The sequence below is a fragment of the Epinephelus fuscoguttatus genome, linkage group LG9 (assembly GCF_011397635.1).
Source record: "Epinephelus fuscoguttatus linkage group LG9, E.fuscoguttatus.final_Chr_v1".
In the NCBI taxonomy this organism is placed as follows: domain Eukaryota; kingdom Metazoa; phylum Chordata; class Actinopteri; order Perciformes; family Serranidae; genus Epinephelus; species Epinephelus fuscoguttatus.
The window spans coordinates 15437900-15456882 of NC_064760.1; the positions used below are offsets into that span (position 1 = coordinate 15437900).

Consider the following 18983-nt stretch of genomic DNA (forward strand, 5'->3'; position numbering starts at 1 on the left):
AAAATTTGGATACTGCCCAACTCTAGTATAGAGGTGTTCATGGCTCCAGAAGAAGCTGCGTGAAAAAGTAATGTCACTTGAGTCAGCGTCAATTGGAGCTGAGGACTTCAAGTTAAAACATGAAAGAAATCTGCAGTGTAGAGCTTACCAGATCTGTAGCCCACCCCTCATCTCTACTTGCAGTCTAATCACTAGAATAAATGTTGGCATTGTACATTTCTGCATACTACTGATATGTAACACGCATACCTCGTTTCCACTTCTGTATGTGACTGGTGTCTGTAGATCCATAAATTCATGGATGATGCCTCTAGTGTCCAACACAAGGTAGTGCATTTCTGTACAGATGGATAGAAACCTGATAGAAACTACATTTAGCCATAACTTTGTCCGTTTTTCACAATGCAGTAGTTTGTAATATGCTCTTGGAACATCTCCAGGACAAAACCTGCATTTGGTTGCACAATTTTCGCTGGAAATGCAGTAATGCCTTGCTTAAAAACAACAGCTATTGTTTGTTGGTTTTGAACAGCGGTTTACAGTGGTCTGTCGATTGGAAGGTGTCACGCCATCCACTATCCCTGCTACGCCCCAATGACAGTGTCAGCTTATACACACGTAATCAGAACTATATTACTTTAGAAATAGTGATACCTATAAAATGTACAAATGTAACGTATCCATGGTTTGCAGAAACGTACAATGCCATCTTGTTGGTGAAGATTCTTAGTCATCCAGATTATGGTAATCTTAAATGCTATAACGTAGGCAGTTCGAGGTACTTGAGTTTATTTAAGACGTTTCACCTCCCATCCAAGAGGCTTCTTCAGCTCTAAGAGACTGGTGCAGAGTTGCAGCTTTAAACCCTGTGTGGGTGTGAACCCTTACTGAGTCGTTGAGGTCACATGTGACCTCTGGGTTTCAGGGTCTTTAAGGTCACATGTCAAAATGATTCACCTTTGACTTTGCACACGTTCGTTAGAACTGGAGAAGCCTCTTAAATGAGAAGTGAAACGTCTTCAAGAAACTCAAGCAAGTCCAGTTGCCTATGATTTAGTACTTAAGAGTGCAATGCCATCATTTTATTCTGGTGACAGGGCTCCTGCTTGAGATGACATTAGCCACTACTAGCATAACACACCCGAATCTCGAGCTGAACTGTCCGAGGTAGAGGTGTACTGTAGGTAACGCAGGTGCCCAAGTTTGACAAGGATGACGAATAAGTGGAATCAAAAAGACGATATCTCTCTGGTTCACTGATTTTGATCCTTTTGTGAGTCTGACAATGGGGTGCAGTGTAGTGCTAAATCTGTGGAGTGGCTTTGTATGTCTGCATTCCACTTTGGACACTGATTTAATGATGAGCTGCCAGTTTCCAAAGCTTATTTCCAGACCTTACAGTACAAGCAGTGCCCGGCGAGCCAGGACACCTCTCTGAATAAATCTGTAGGCACATGTGGTACCTTAGCTCTTAACATGACTCTCAGTAAACGATGGCTTTAGTAAATGAGGAAATTTTAGTTGAAACAAGTTTAACCATCTATAATTAAAAATCCAACCTCATACGTATGTAATTTCCTCCATCTTGTCATCTTGTGGACAGGAGGGCAGACAACCTGGCCCATTGTGTCAGCCTGTAAGGATTGCTTGTCAGTCTACGAGGCACCCAGCTAACCTCAGTGTCAGCACTCTGATCTGACTGGTTAGGATTGCGGGCACATTGCCACCAATGAAGTAAATGACCTTAGGTAGCTTAATCAGCCGTGGTGATGGTGCTTGGCAATATGAGGTAATTGGTATTCAGTGTGTCCCACGATTAATTATTTATACTTTGCTTCAAGGTAGATAGCGGTAGATTTGGTGGAGAGAGTGCAGCAGAGTAAATGGTGGAGAACGGGACTCGACTTTTATTGCCATGGCAGCAGCTTTAAGCGAATCATCTTGCAATTTAGCGGCGTGGTTGTGTGTCGCTTCTGTTCTCATTTATTCTCATTGTGACTGATCTCATCAGAATTCAGGTGTCAGACTACATTGTAATAATTTGAAATATGTTTATGTAAGCAGTAATATTGAGGGCTGAGTATTAAAGATTCAATAGATGCAAAGTATGTGGAGCCTACTGGAATAACTTGGCCATTTTTATGTGTTGCAAATGTTATGCCTGGTATTGAAAATGTGAAATGAGGGTTAAAACCTGTGTTAATATCTCATTTTATTTAAATGAAGTGTAATTATTATTGATACCTGCTGTGATCCTCATGTGATTTTCAATTATTTACAAGTTCTAGTTCTTAAAATGTTTGGACTTGCTGCTGTTGTCTGTGTTTGATACTGTAGATGTATTGTTGTTGGGTTTGGTGGTGTTTTCCACTGTATTGTGAGATTTTATAGACTTAATGATTAATTGAGTAATCAAAACAATAATCAGGAGATGAATGTAGATTAAGTGGAAACTGCTCACAATGATCTTGATTACAGTGATCAACCGCTTACTTAAAAGCTCCTATCCAAGTGTGGAGCTGATCTTCTTTCAGGCGCTGTTTGTGTATGGGCCTGTTGTCCATGGGGCAGATGTAAAGCTCTGGCAGCTCTGCACTTAAATGATCAACTTCTTCTCCATGTTTACCACAAACTGATATTTAACGGAAGAAGGGAAAGATATCTGTCAGTTGTGATCAGTTGCTCTCGTCACATGACGTGCGGGGCGTGCTGCTGTGCTCAAACAGTTGAACTCAGTTTATCTCAGGGCCTGAAAAACAGGGGCTCAGGACCGCATGTGCATCACTCTGGAGTATGCCTGCCATGCATCTGCATTGAAAACAATCTATCAGAGGGCACAAAAAACACGTGTGCGGCCCTATAGTCTCCTCGAAGCTTATGACAAACTGCCATAATGCACCATCAAAACTTGGTGTTCCTCAGTCTGTCTATAGTCTGCTTAAACAACAAGAAACTGTCATTGCTACTAGTGATGAAGACAGAAACAAATGTGCATGGGAAAGCACCTGTGGTTGAAGCCACCCTAGTCAAGTGGACTGACATTGGTAGCAAAGCTGTCCATTTCATTACTTTATATTAATGTATATACAAATGTCAATTAGATGGTAAACTGCATGAGAAATATGTGTAACAATAATTATCTGTTTATGGTCATCAATTTTTCACCATAATCACTATTAAAAGGTTTCCACTGAAACTATAAACTGCAGCCGCAGTGATTTTCGTGTAATGGCATGCAGCCTTCTTTAAAAAGCCGTCCAGATTGTCCTGCATCCTAAAAGCCTAACTGTGTCTGGACTTAATTGTGCCAGTATGCTGCACAGTTTCTCTTTACTTCTGAGCAGCCCATACCTCTTATCATAGGCAGCTCTGCTGTTGAGACAATGTAATTAGCAGTTAAGAGAGGAGCATGCATTGAGGAGCAGAACAGACTCATCTGTTTTTCAATCACAGGCTGTGCACTCTGGTCAGGGCCTGGAGAAAGCACAATGGACCAGCTGGCTAAAGATGCCTCTCCATATCTTGTACCGGGCGGATGGATAGTATGATTTCAATATCACTATGAGTGGCAGCCAAATTTATAATCTTTTTAACTGTGGATCCTTGAAACATAAAATACACCTAAGCACCAATCAACAAAGGACTTTGAATCTTCTTTCATCTCTTATTTCACTCTTTTTATGCACAGAATAAAAAGATGGGGAACAGTGCACACCCGGCCCATGTGCTGGCGCAGGCAGAAACAGAAGCTGTTAAAAGTGAGACAGCTGCACACTCAGCTTTAATTGCATGACAAGTAATTTAGGACACAGACGATTATACCTATTTTAGCTTACTTAAATGTTAATTAAGCAGAATGTGGAAGAGCTAACAGAATCGGAAAATTGTAGAAAGGTTCAGTACCATGATATGTTTTGTACAGTTCAGAGTGAATTCTGCTGCCTGTGGTCATTGATTCACAACATCCCACACACACACAGCATTTGTTGTAATACAAGACAACACCCTCCTCAAGTCAATGAGTCTTTTGGTTGCTTACAACCATTCAGCATCCTTCACTACAAAGCACCAGCTTGTTTGGAATTATCAAAGGTTTCCAGTTTCTGAGATCAACTCAGTTTCCTATCATAATTTGGAAAGGGTTGTCTGACTGTTTTGAATAGAGTGGAGTTTATACTTCTGTGTTAAATCAATGCTGTACCTACGGCATAGGGTTCCCATATATATGCACCCCACACTATGGGCTACACCCTAGCCTGATGTGCACCTCGCCAGAAATGTAGCTACACATCGTGGCGTTGCAGACCTGCTGTTTATTTTTGTAAACTGAAAATCAGTTCTGTCAGTTGAAACAAAGCTTTTATTTACAGTTATTTCACTGATAGGAAACAACAAATAGCAAAGACTTTTTTGTTATTTATCCTGCCTTCATATAAGTAAAGTAGAACTCCGCTAGCTGCCAGGCTAATTTATGTAATGTAAAATGTCATGGGCTTATGCTAATAATGTTAGCATATTGTACATGTGTGGAAAACATGTATAAGACAATTGACCCCTCTCTAAGCCCTGCCCCTTCGTGATGGTCCTACAAGCTGTTGGAGCTAGCATGGTGACCACACTATAACTATCTGCATTCCCTGATATTATCACACCTTTGGAAAAACAAAAAAGCAGTTTCAGAGAGAAGCAGACAGAGGGGTGTACAGTCTGTGTTTGAAGGATATATCCAGGATGTCAAACTGACTCAGCAGCAACAACAGGTTAAAAAGACAAAGATAGTTAGAAGCTAAAGCCGAACTATAGGCTACAGATCACAGTGTAAAAGTGAACCACCACATCACTGCTGATCGCCACACAAGACAATGAATATAAAGGGAAACTTTGCTGATATTGAACCAGGTGTGTGGCTCTGTGTAGCTAGCTAACCCTACACTTTTCAGGGTTTGGTTTTGGTTTTGGAACAGGGAAGAAACGTATATCTTTTTCCAACCTCTCCAGGTAACGAGTATCATTAATACACAACGTGCCCCAGGCACAACATTTAGCTCCAAATCCACAAAACCAGCCTGGAAATGAAGGAAATCTGAAAAGACTGCATTAGAGTCAATGGAGCACAGCTGTGTTGTTGTCGGACCCTGGTCTGAGCTGGCCTGATGCTACGTTATGATTGGCCAGTCTGCGTCCGAGGACGAAACTTAGCGAATGGTCAATTTTTTTGTCGATTAACATTGTAATGGAGACGAATTCTGTAATGTTAGCTTTGTTCAGTGTTGCAGTTGTTCCTGGCTTCATATGTATCAAGGAAAACTCCGCTAGCCACTAGGCTAAACTTATGGTATGTAATAAGCTTATGCTAATAACATTAGCCTGTTGTATTTGTGGGGGAAATGTGTCAAGCACAAAGTGTCATGTCTGTGAACCTTGCCAGTTATAATAGAGCTGGAGACTTGACTGCACTCCACAGAAACCCCACTGCCACCTAATGCTTTAGAGGTAATTGCAGAGCGACGCAGACACCACACAAGTATGAATGCTCACAATGGCATCTGTGCAGAGCCTACACACAACCACAGTATAAATCAGCCTTAACATTCTCTACAGATGAGCTATCATTGAATTTCTCTGCTGACTCCTCTTCATGAGTTTTTCCTACTTGATGTGAGTTAAATATTTAAGTACCTTTGTTGTAGGTCTAACTGACACATCAGAGTTAAAGGCCGGGGTGTGTGTCTGTAGTAGCAGTATTGGCCTCCCTGTCTCCATCCTTCCCCATCTACACACATCCTTTAGCCTGCCCTCCTACCTTCCTTCCCTGATTTAAGTGCTTGTGACAGGGAGAGCTGAGCCCCATCTACCCTTTCACATGCAAGACTGCTTTTTTAAACCTATATTTACCAAGGGTTGGTTGGTTCAACACCTCTGCTCTTTTCCAGCTACACACTCACTCAGTTGCATATATTTAAATTGGGAATGTGTGATGTATTTTAATAAAGGCTATTGTACACTGTAATCAAACTTATAAGGATATTGCCTCCATTAAAGGCCGCAGTTTTAAGGATACGTTATAAAAGCCTTGACTGTTACTGGATGGGACTGAAGATAATTAGGGACCCTCAGCACAACACTGCATTGTTCTTCTTTATTGCCATGTCTAGTAATCAGTCATTTACTCTTAATATTCTCATTAAGTTCCCTCTTCGTCATACTTTGCCTAATTAACATAATAAAGTAATGGCATGCACTCGGGCTTTTTATAAAAACATTTTCTCAGAGGGGAAGCTAATCTGCACAGTAATACTTCAGCCACCAAAAAACTCTGCCTCGTCCTCTCCAGCCGACATTAAATCCTGTTTAGTGCTCCTATTTTTGAGTGATTCCTTTTTTGTTTGTTTGCTTTTTTGGCACCACAGTATGATATCCTGGGCTGGAGCTCACCGTTTCTGTGAGCAACAGGGAGAAAATAATTTCCCCGACCTCCTCATTGGCCATGAATGCAAAGACAGCACGTGTCTACGGCTGTTAAACAACACACACTGGCTCCGGGCCCACTCGTAAATTACGGAGCGAAAGCCTCTCCCAGGACTGCCTTCAGTGAAACAGTTCAGTCAGTGAGGTTGTTTCCCATAACCAGCACTGCGGCTGTCAGTTAACACAGTTTTGTGGCTCAGAGACCAGGACTGTGTTTACAAATTATAAAAAGCGGCTTGGCTAGGGTCATTAGTTTCTTTATTGTCTGTATTTTGTAGAATGGTTTTCCTCACTGTACGCTTGTCTGGGAGACTTCAGGGGGTATCTCAGACCACAGTGCTATCTAGGCATCAGGATACTAATGGCTCAGTGTTGGTGTTTTAACAGATTGTAGTATTTAGAGCTGCAGCAGTTTGTTTATTCACTGATAAGCTAAAGCTACAGTCTGCAACTTTTATAAGAATAACTTTTTGTCAGATTTGCTGAAACTTTCACTGTGTCGACACAGTGGTACATAAGACAGATAATCTGTGGGAAAAAAATCCTGTCCCTCTGCCTCCTCATAGTGCTTCTAATGGCATTTGCTAGAATCCACTGCAGCTGAGCGTAAACAACCAATCAGAGCCGGGGAGTCTCTAACGCAGCTGTCAATTCTGTCAATCACTGCTCGTGGTCACACTGGGCAGCGCTGATCAAACATGAATCAAGATTCTGTTACTGCATTACCTAATTCTTGCCTCAAATGTTTTCAGAAATATATTTTAGTGCACTGTTTAGCTGTGAAATTAGAATGTTTGTGACCCTACCGCCATGTTGAAAATAGTCGAGGCAAAACGAAGCACCGCTGAAGCAAAATGTTTTCATTTAACAGCTAAACAGTACACACATGTCTATGAAAACATTTGAGGTGACTAATAGGCAATGCGTGGACAGACTCTTGATTCACATTTGATCAGCGCTACCTAGTTAGACAGTTTTACTTAGGGCTGCCCTCTAATAGTCGACCAAACGTTCATCGACCAGAAAGGTCATTAGTCCACAAGTTGTAGAAAAAAAACAAAAAACAAACAAACGTGAAACTCTGTTAGGAGCTGCGCCTTGTCAAGATAAATCAAAACCTGTATGACTGGACCGTGTGGGAATTTAATTTGAAAGGACAGATATCTTTCCCTTCTTCTGTAAATATTCATTCTGATAAATACGGAAAGGTTGATCATGTTAGTGCAGGGCTACCCAGAGCTTTACATCTGTCCCACGGACGATAGACCTACACACTTATAACCAGCGCCTGGAAGAACATCAGCTCTGCACTCAGGATTTCAGGTAAACAGGCTATACGATGCGCTCTTGAAAGCTGGCACAAAGAAGGCACAAGTGTAGCACCCAGCGCCTGACCTCGCCTTTTTACGCCGGTTAAAAACATAGCATGCGCATGGTCCCTAATTTCCAGGGCTGGTACCTGTGGTTATTCCACAGGCTAGTTAATAACATGTCGAGCAGGAAATCCAAAGTGTGGGATCATTTTGAGAAGGTGAAGGACGAACCCAAGGTGATATGTAAACTCATCTTCATTGGTCGACTACAAACATGACGCATCATCTGAAACATGGAAGTAGCTACATGCCTATTAGCCACTTAACACAATCATTACTGCTTTGCCGACAGCGTCATTACCAGACGGCTCGCTCAGTGTGTGACGTGCACTTGTAGATAAAATATAAACTTATATTAATGAAGGTTCATTAGCATGGTTTTATATTTCTCTGTAATATAGCACAGTGTTAACAATGTTACTGATACTATTCTTTCTCACACCTTCAACTCAAACCATTGTGTTGCCCCGCCCAAAATATATAATTCAATAATTAAATTAATATCGTAAACATGCAGACGACAAGTCGACTAATGGCCCTAAATGACTTCTGTTGATCAACTAGGAAAATTCTTAGTCGGGGCAGCCCTACTTTTACTGCAGTTCATGAGCAGTGATTGACAGCTGCTTTAGACACTCCTCGTCTCTGATTGGTCGTCTTTGTTAAGCCGAGGTAGACTCTAAACAAATGCCATTAGAAGTGCTACCAGGAGGAGGAAAAACATGATTCTTTTTTCACGTATTGCCTGTCTCATGTGATATTGTCTGGATATTACGGAGCCCTTGAAGTCTCAAAAGGTGATGTTTTTGTTTTTATCCTGTGTGCCCAAGTTATTATCTTGTGGGGACAAGATAATTATAACTTGTGCGAACACAATAAAAAATATTACCTTTCGGGACTTTAGTGGCTCTGAAGGAAAAAGTGACAGAACAAATATGACAAAAAGTTATTTTTTATAAAAGTTAAGAATTACAGCTCTAATAAACAGAAAAATAATCAGCAGCTATTTTGATAATCAGTCATTGAAGCCGTTTTTAAGCAAACATACCAAGCATTTGATGGTTTCAGCTTCTCAGATATGAGAATTTGCTGCTTTTCCTGGTCTTACATTGCAGTAAATGTATTCTCTTTAGGTTTTGGACCATTGGACAGATTAATCAAGACATTAGACGACATCCCCTTGGACCATACAATAAATCGAGAATGAAAATAATTGTCAGTAGCATCCCTAATTGTATCTGTGTTTTTTGTGTGCTTAAATGGAAAATACTTGAGGATAACGAGTACTCTGGGACAGCCTCTTATTCACCAAGGGTTTCCAAATGGCTTTAGTAGCTTGTATATACAGTGAAGTTTGTTCACTTTGCATTGTGTAACTCTTGCTGTAGGTCTTATGTAAACATCTCTATAAACCTAACATGCAATTTCATATGTTATTTGAGAATGCACACATTTTATTGCTCTCCTCACAGTTAGAGGCTTGTTTCCTGTCTCTGGGTGAAAGTAGTACTGTGTTGGTCCTCCGGCTATGTCTGTTAACATTGTGGAAAATTGTTTTCTTGGTCAACATCAGAGTTTTTAGCCCGAGCCACGTCTAAACGATGGAAGAAGCACTTGTACCCAGTTTCTTCTTCTTTGATCGTTGTGTGGTTGAGAAGAGTGGACACGCCTGCTCTGCTCTCTCTGTCCTCTGTCTGCCCTCTTTTTAAAAACATTTTCACATTTTTTGTGATGTGTGTGGAGCTAAACCTATATCGTAACATCAACACAACCACAAGAGCAACTCATCAGTCGGGAGAAATGCATTACGGATGATTTATAGCACACATACTTCTTCTGTTGCACGGCTATTATGACTCACAGTTGAATGGAGTGAATGTCAGTAGCTTTTTAAATTGTTTATACAAACTGTTTCTGGATCAGTTCACTTTCTGAATGAAATGATTTGATCATTTATGACAAAAAAGATCTACAACCATATCTTGAAGAAATGCACCCACAGGGCACAGATGACTGCTTTAGTGTTTCAGTGTATTTGTGGGAGTTTTTTTAGATTTATTTATAACTGTTTTTACATCGTGGCTTCACATATTGCAGCGTAGTGGTGCTGCCATCTCTTCAACATGTTTCCCTTTGTGTAGGAAGGCTTGACAGACTTTCAACTCTTCAGCATGTCAGCGGGGGCTCATTAACAAACAAATACTGTACCACATGATTGTGTGCTTGTGGTGGCGTGGGAACAGTTGGGGCTGTATTTTCAGCGTATACAATGTGTACTATACACAGTTAAAAAGTGAATTATTTTCTTTGTAGAGTACACACGGATTTGCAAATTGTGATTGTCGGAAGGATGACAGAAATAACCACATCAGTACAAACATGACAGTGCTTCTATCCAGTGAGGCGTTTTCATTCCCACAACCCACATGTGACATCTGACAACTGCAGAGGCTTTTCTTGTCATTACTCGTATATGAGTCTTACCAACGGTATGAAACCATAGTACTAAGTGAAACTGTATAAATCCATAATAAGTGACAGCTGAATGTTAAAACATGTCGAACATGCATGTATCTACATATACTTTGCTCTCATCTTCTTCTTTTATATCTTGCCTTTGACAACTGTAGATATCAGAAAGATCAAATTGCCCTCTAGAGTTTTTTTTGTGATGCCAAGGAACTGTGGGAAAATTAGACTTGAACTTCCTGTCCTCACCAGCTCAGACCGATTATTTACGTACATTTTCCCTGCTTATATAAAGGCATTGTATGTAGCACACCATAAATCCGTGGACAGATTTTATGACCTTTACTTCCTTATCTGTTAATGTAATTACAAAAGGTTTATGATCGAGTATTTTTTCCACTAACTTTGTGACCAAAACATTTAAATTAATACAATATATCATAACGGTACCTTGACCTGTGTTTCACACAAATATCTTTTGTTCTCTTTGTTGCAGCGAGTTTATTACCTCTCGGTGTAAAAAAACAAACACAAATCATTTTAAAAAGCTCTGCCTCCAGATTACCAGCATAATAATAGTTTTATAGTTTTACATTTCTGTTTGTATCCTTGAATATGATAAAGCAACCACGAGTGGGTACATTTTTATATAGACTGGAGATCCGTGTGCAGTTTCTCTCAGAAGATAAAGCTTTAGTTAAGTAAACAATTAATGCACATGTGCTGCAGCAGAGTTTCAGCCATATTCCCAGGCATACTTTAAGAGACATTACATTAAATCGGCTACACTGCAGAATTATGATACATAGGAGGGAGCAGATGCATTCATTTATTTTATTAGTAACCTTTCTTTTTTTTTTTTCCTCTGAGTTATACACAACAGAAGTATATAACTACTGAACAGTGTTTTACCATTAATGCAGCAGCCCTCTGCTTGCAGCAGCAAAATGAGCTGTGAGCTCAGTATCTTAAAGAGGACCTAATACGCTCATTTTCAGCTTCATACTTGTATTTTGGGTTTCTTTCTTGGTTGGTGTCTTCGGATCTTTTGTACCTCTTGGTCTCTGCACCGTCATTGCAGCCAGGGGGAATGACTATAATGGAGTATAGCAGCACTTTCTACCATAAACAACCACCAATATATGCGTTGAAACACAACTGGACATGTTCCAGCAGCAATATGATCCAAAATCTGGGAGAAATAACAACATTGACTGCTAAGATCACAGGTTTTCTTGACGTTAGCATGTAGCTACATGTAGCCATGTAGGCTACGTAATGTCAACGCTTGCAGTAGTGCCTGGAGCAGATGTTCATATAAAGAAATCTGTCATCAGCTGGCGTCAGCTTGCAGCCAAAGTAGGAAAAATGCTGGAAACAAAGTATTCAGAATGGTCTGAAGCCAGAGGCATCTGCTGTTAGGAATTACTTTTGCATACGTTTACCTCATTTCAGTCAGGAACACTTCAGTTTAAGAAAGTTTTGCTTCCATTTGCAGTATTGTATTTGGCATTATGGCTCTGTTCAGGGGCCTCTCTGCCTTTCCTCAGCCCTTTGCAGAAAGCCCCTTCCATGTGCCTACGTAGAAAGCCTAAGGTGGAGAGAGCACATTCTCTGCCCTTCTACGTGCCTACGTAGAAAGCCTAAAGTGGAGAGAGCACATTATCTGCCCTTCCATGTGCAAATGAGGAAAGCCTGAGGCAGAGAGAGCACACCTCCCTGCCCTTCCATGTGCCTACATGGTAAGCCTAAGGCAGGGAGAGCAGCAGCAAAGACCCCCGGTAACAGAAATGACATTGATAAGTCAGACACAGCATGAAAAGGAGGAGCTGGGGTGGAGGGGGGTTGCAAAGCAGCTTGCAGAGGAAGCAGCAACAGTAGGCAGGCCAGAGCAGTTTAAATAGTGCGCCCTAGATGAGATTTGCCAATTGGTTGCATAGAAAGGAATCATGTGATCTATCAGCTGCTCCATCAGTTGATTGGGCTGTTTGAGATCAGCTGATGTAGCTGGGATGTGAGCTGAGCCATTAGCTGCTAGCCACAGGACTAGCCGCCTTCATATTGAAAACCATGTGCAGACAACTCCCACTCTGAATTTAACATAGAGCCCCTTCAACGATAGTCATTACTGAAAAAAACACAACCTGTATCATGCCTTCACGTCGACAAGCAATGGAATACTTAACAGTGCTCACACCAGCTTACATTGTCGTTCCCAAGAAACCAAGGTATTTTCAACAGTAGCCTTAAATAATAAAATCTGAAGTTGAAATGACAAGTTAAATGGGTACCTCATGACCTGATGTCAACAATCCAGATGATTATTATTTGTTGGCAGAAATGTTATTAGTATTCAGTGCTGGTTGCCATAGTGAAAGAGCAAAACATTGCAGTGGCAGTGGTTGTTTAGGTGTGCTTTTTTTTTTTTTTTTTTTTTTTTTAACCCTTCTTCATGTTGTGGACATATTTTTATGATTTCCAGACAAATGTAAAAGCCTGCAAGCCCTCTTTTTCTTGCCCCTGTGTGGGAGATGAGGTGCTTTATCACAGAGATAAGCACGCAGGCTGAGGGACAGCTACAGGAAAGAAAAGGTACACGAGAGCTGCTTGTGAAGTACTGATCGGTTCTTGTGAAGTTCGTATGATTAATCCAACACTGCGAATTGTTGCAGAGGGCGATTTGGTTTGTGCCTTCCCAGGCTGCTGTTTCCCTGCTGCGGAGACAAAAGATGAATGGACCTATCGGGGCTATTATGGGGTATCTCCCTTCTCCATCACTATAGGGCCCAGTTGACTCTGATAATCCTCTCCTCACTGAGGGGATCCTCTAATCCATGCTCGACACAGGTGTCTGGCCTTGTGCATTCGTCAAGATGACTAATGTTCTGAACTGTGTACGAAAATACATATGAAAGTAAACACATACTTACGCAAGGCTAAACACATGTGACATTGTCTGAACGATGAATATCTGCGGGAGGGGATGCACAGGAGACAACTAATGGCATTTTGAAGCAGTAAAGCTGACATTGTTGTCCATTTGCTGAATTGATTTACCAGTTAAACACAAGCAGTCAATAACAATCGTGCATACAATGCTGCTGTGATGTTTGTTTTGACTGACAGGAAATTAGGCCAAACAGCCCGTACATCATTTTAAGCAAATTGTGCTGTAAAAGCTACCTTGCTGATAGCTTGTACCTTCGTCCTCATTTTGACAAACAATTCAAGTTTCATTTCTGCTACAAAGAAAATCAATTGTTTTCTTTTAATGGCATCTCTGGTCTCAGCAAGTGCGTCTGCAAAAGAGTGTTTAGAATACTGTCTCCCCAACTTTTGATTTTACTCTGACGCCTTCATATTGCTAAGCATGCTGGATCTAAATCACAATTTCAGACTGATTTCAAAGACCAGTGTGGAACTTCTCTCTTACCGGCATCTCTGCTTCATTCATAATCATTAGTGTACACATTTCCTCAACTTAGCAACTCAGGCTTTTTCCCCGCTATAGAAAAGTGCTTTAGAGCTAAGTGTGTGGAAATGAAAAATGTTGGTAATAATAAATATGATAGGGAATGTGGGTGCCTTAAGAGTGATGAATGCCATTTGTTTGTGTTGGTGTGCCCACAAAAGGCTTAAAAAAAAAAAAAGAAAACGGATTTTCTCCACACCTCCCCTCATCATTTTATTTTCCCAAATTAAAATAACTGTCATTATTCTTCTGAAATTTACAGTAATGCCCTTCTGATGGTGAATAAGTAGCCTATTTTTTTCCTCCCTCACAGCAGGAGTGTGGGGATTTTCTCATTGGGTTTTGATTTTGCTTTGTGGTCGTCATTACCATGGTGAATAGGCTGCTCACATTTTCAGCAGCTTCACTGGCGCTTAGTATAACAGCGCCTATAGGTCCAAATGTCCATCACTGCAAGGGTACACTTTAAATCAGTCATTCTGATCTTCTGCTTACAAGTGCACTCCTGTACAGTGATATCTAAAGACAATATGGTAACAATACAGTAGGTTTGATTGTTTTACCATTTTGGCTGGCTGCCATACATCGTCTCATCTTTAAGTTAAGCTAACACAGTACTGTGTTGTCCTGTATCGTATGCTTCTATGTCTTTTCTTACATACTAAACATTTAAGTTGTGTTTGTAGATAAAGACAGATTTAAGTTGATGTATGATGTATCTCAGTTGTGGTTTTTGGTTTTGTTGGTTAAAGGAGTGCTTCAACCTCCAGAATGAGCATTTGTATATCAATACCCCATCCCGTCCTACGTTGAATTTATGCAGAAAAAATAGTTTTTCTTACTTCCCCAAGTCTTTTCCATTGTGTCCAATGTTCTTACCTACACTCTCTTCAAAGCCAGACTCCATTGACAAAAACAAGTAATTTTACCTTGCTGAACACTGAAACTGCTGGTCGACCACTGCCTCCATCAGTTAGATCAGTTCTCGGGACATGTACAGTCCGATTCGATCGCAGGTGGGAGGGACCAGTTAAACCATTGCACAATATCCTATAAATAACAAACACCTCCCAATTTTTCCCTTTTTTGTTTAAAGAAGTATATTTTAAGAATGCTAAACCATTCACAAACCAGATTACAAATAGCTTGTAATGTCTTCAGAGGAATAAATGCAACTTCAGCAGTATTTCTCAGTCGACTACTCACCGTCAGTACATGTGCATTTTTCCATACATTTCCACCCCTGTGGAGTAATCCTGACATCATCACACCAAACTAAGGTGAAAGAAAAGAACTGTATTCTGGTCGGGGTGGAAAAGCCTTTGAAGCTACTCAGTGTTGCTCCTGAAACCTGGCACCTCTTAGCCTTCACAAGTGCATCCCTAAAGAAGTGTAAGGTCATCCAATGGGCCGGCTTGGACCCTTTGTCGGGCCGGTTATGGCCCCCGGGCTGTATGTTTGACACCCCAGAGTTGGAATTTTTGAGTTGTTGTCGACACTCACCCTTTAAAACACCAAAGTCACATGAAAACACAAACTAACTAAGTGATTGAAGTAGTGGTAAACCAGCATCTCCAGAGTTCAGCGTGGTTAAATTGTTATTGTCAATGGAGTCTGGTTTTAAAGAGAGCATTTTGCTTTCCGGCCAGTTCTCTGTCAGAAACCTCTGTCTGTTTGGGAGGCACTGAGCACTGAACTGGATAAATGAGACTTAGATTATACTGCACGAGTTGTGTGAGAGTTTGCCAACAGATGTTTAAATATCTTTGCGGCTGTTAAATGTGGACCCCATTACTTCAATTTATCAAGAATTTTATGTGTTTTTGGACACTGGGTTTTCTTCATATATTCAATGTAACACAGGGTAATTCATTGATATATAAATGGTCATTTGAGCACTGAAGTATTCCTTTAAATACCAGCAATTTCTTTCATTAAATTACAGAATAAGTGTCATTGCTTTCATAGCTGTTTTGGATTTATACATCGTTTGGAAAACAATAGACACAGGCCTGTTAATATTTAAAATGGGATCAGATGTGTGAACAGGGCGGTCTAGTCATGGGAACAGGGATGTTTCTTTTTACATTTTGTGTAGTCATGCTTTGAAACTCCACATGATTTAGCCCCTATCTGAACACAAACCAGTGTTTAACTCATGTTTCTCTTGTTCCCATTCTCTGAGCATTTATTTAATTCCAGTCTGCATTGTTTTCTATATTGAAACCATGTGGGGAAAAAAGGGGAAACAATGGTGCAATTCATTTATAAACATCGCCTCCCTGTATCCTGTGTTCCCGGGGTTATTCTAATGTTATTGGATTTTCTCTACTGAGTCATATTAGGAGGTCATTTGAGGTCAGCAGTGTTGGTGATGCCTTTGTAATGGATTTGATTATGTTACAGACAAATACAGGTGAAAGAGAATCAGCATTACAGCCTGTAGAAAGTTTGGACTTTGGCAACACCGCTTCTGTTTTGTTCTGTTGTCTATATTCACCTCATCAGACACAGTAACTGTAATAAACAGTTTTGTCGTTGTGTTGCAGCAGAACCCAGGGTTGCTGTGGCTCAGTGGGCCAAGAAAGTGGTGTGTCTTTGAGCCTGAGTTATGTCGCAGAAGTATGCTAATCTGAATGCTAATTTGATGCTGATAGAGGTGCAAACTGTTGAGTTTATCACTGCGACGGTTGTATTTTAAAACTTAAAATGAGAATTGGCAAATGGATAAAACACAACAATAGATATAAACGCCCTGTTTCTAATCAATTATGTTCATATATAGAACATAATTACATATATAGAAAACAGAATACCACCCAGATTGTGTTTTTATCAGCATAGTGGCATATCCAACTGCTGAATGCATCTGTAAATTCTTCCCTGAATATCTTAGTCATCAATTAAAGAAGTTTATACAATACAGTACACGTCCATAGCTGTCCAAGGTCTGGCTGTTCAAGGTCTTACTGTACGCTGCAAGCTGCCATTGTGTAGGTTTTAAAGGAGCAGGCTGTAGAGACGTATACATGCATAGTTGCTCTCAAAGATGCCATCAAGATGTTATTGTGTGTGCCAAGACCTTATTGTGCCTGTCATACACCGTCTGTGTCAGCATAAATGTACCTAGGCGTCAGGCAGTGATAGGTGATAAGACTCTTATCACTGCTTGACATGTAAGGAAGAAAATAACAGAACTGATGCACTAAAGCCGAGATGTGAGATATGTCGGTCGATGGGTTCTACTTTATATGACATGTACAGTGTGAGTGTGAGTGAGTGTGTTATGGGATATGTAATGTATTGGGGCTGCATTTATTTCATTATCCAGGACATATAGTTTCAGAAAATGATGAAATCATTTCCTCACCATTCCCCAAGGCCCGAGGTGATGTGTTCCAGTTGCTTGTTTGTGCAGACAGCAGTTCAGACCCCCAGAATATTACATGTACAATGATATACACCATAGATAACCTCACTACTGAGAAGCCGAAGCCACAGAATATGTGGTATTTTTCCTTGATATATGACGTAAACAATGATCAAAATTGCCCACAAGCAATTTTCCTGCTTTTTGTTAGTTATCTATTTGTGAGCTGGTTGTTTCAGCTCTGTTGGTACGGGTCCACAAGATCCGTAATGCATTCTGGTAGCCTTGTGTTGCATTTCCAAAGATGGGGCATCACGTTGGTGACTCCTTATTCGCATGCACTTGAAACTATGCTACTTAACCTCAGTACCTCAAATCAGGGACGTCCAGCACAACATGCAACGCCTGGAAACTCCTGAACTAACAGTTGTCGATCTAAAATGAAGATGGATTCAGCAACTGCATGGCTTATGTCTTGCCTAAATGTTTTCAGGAATAGATTTCGTTAAACTGTTCGTAACATATGAGAAAGTTTCCAAACGAGGCACCCATGTTGGTCTTGTTTAAAATCCATGAAGAGACCAAGCAGAGAGCCCATGAGAGAAAGTGTTTGCAGTGCAGTAATAAAGATCCGCTTTCTAATTCTGTCCATGGCAGACAACAGTAGGATCCTGTATTTAAACACCGCTACTATCCCTCCAATTCTTGATATAAAGCCGGGAAAATGTTCCAGTGTGTATTGGTTTCGTGTTTCACAGAAGGAGAGCACCTGTCAACCATCTATCGCAGTCCTGCCTGGTGGCCCATCAAGCGTCCAATTCTTGGAAGCGGCACCACCCAACGTGTCCAAAGAGGCCCCTGTAGACACATAGCATATTGCATGATATATATGTGTTGTCTGTTGTTAGTAAAAGTGAATTAAAAGTCCAAGTCAGAAGTAAAAGTATTCATATTCGACTAAAAAGCACACTTAGTCAAGCCCCTGATGCAAAGGTAAAACCCCAAGAATGCAGAATAAAAGTCCTCCTCGTGCGCTCTCTCAGTAGGAATTCAGGAGCTGCAGTCAGCAGAGAGGAGTGAGTTTCGGGGATCACTGTGACCTTCTCAGTGGCCTGAGAGTGTGTTGGCATGGCATGACTGATGCAGATTATCATAGCTGGAGAAAGCCAATTACTCTGGTCATCACGGCACCCTCAGGGCCCTTCTCAGTGGAATGAAATGCATTACAGAATTCTCTGTGCATCCTTCTGGCAGCGTTTTGTATTTCCTCTATGCTGATCCACCCAGTTTGAGTGTTAATAGCGCAGTCAATGGGACACTCCCGCGCCTCAGAGCCCTCTTTGGCTCGGATGAGCTTCTGCTCCACAAAGCAGGGAGGTCGTGCCTCTCGGAGAAGCGGATGAATTACATTCTCCTCTGTTTGTCTTCTCTCTATTCAAGACAAAGCCCTTTTATTTCGGCCCTTCTTCACCGCTCTCAGTCAGCGTCCTTGAACGACTACATAATGAAAAAGTCGCTTCGCAGAGTTGTGGTGCAAGAGACTGTATGGCATTTTAATGTAACTGAACAAACAGCGACTGATCAGACCTTTGTTATCCTTGGTTTTGTCTTCCAAAACAGATTCGCTACAAGACCAGAGAAGCTGAGATCACACACGACGACGCTGCATCTCTAGCATGTACAAAGACTACAGATCAAGCCGAGTCACTGGTAAGAGGCCTGACTTCACCTTCTAAAGGTCTTATTTTGTATCTGCCTCAAAGGATCTTTGTCTTTTTAGTTGCCGTCACCTCTGAACCTGCCTCCCTCTTCCCTAGTCTGAATTGTTCTC

At 41.0% G+C, this 18983-nt stretch overlaps 1 protein-coding gene across 2 annotated transcripts in view; it reads left to right on the forward strand.

Annotated features, from left to right (window-relative positions):
* LOC125894527 (ecto-NOX disulfide-thiol exchanger 2-like) overlaps positions 1-18983 on the forward strand; it is a 277435-nt gene that overhangs the window by 47261 nt on the left and 211191 nt on the right. For both annotated transcript variants that reach the window (XM_049585992.1, XM_049585993.1), the window contains exon 3: positions 18773-18862. In XM_049585992.1, coding sequence (XP_049441949.1) covers positions 18829-18862 — 34 coding nt within the window. In that variant the 5' untranslated portion in view covers positions 18773-18828. The remainder of the gene's footprint in view (positions 1-18772; positions 18863-18983) is intronic.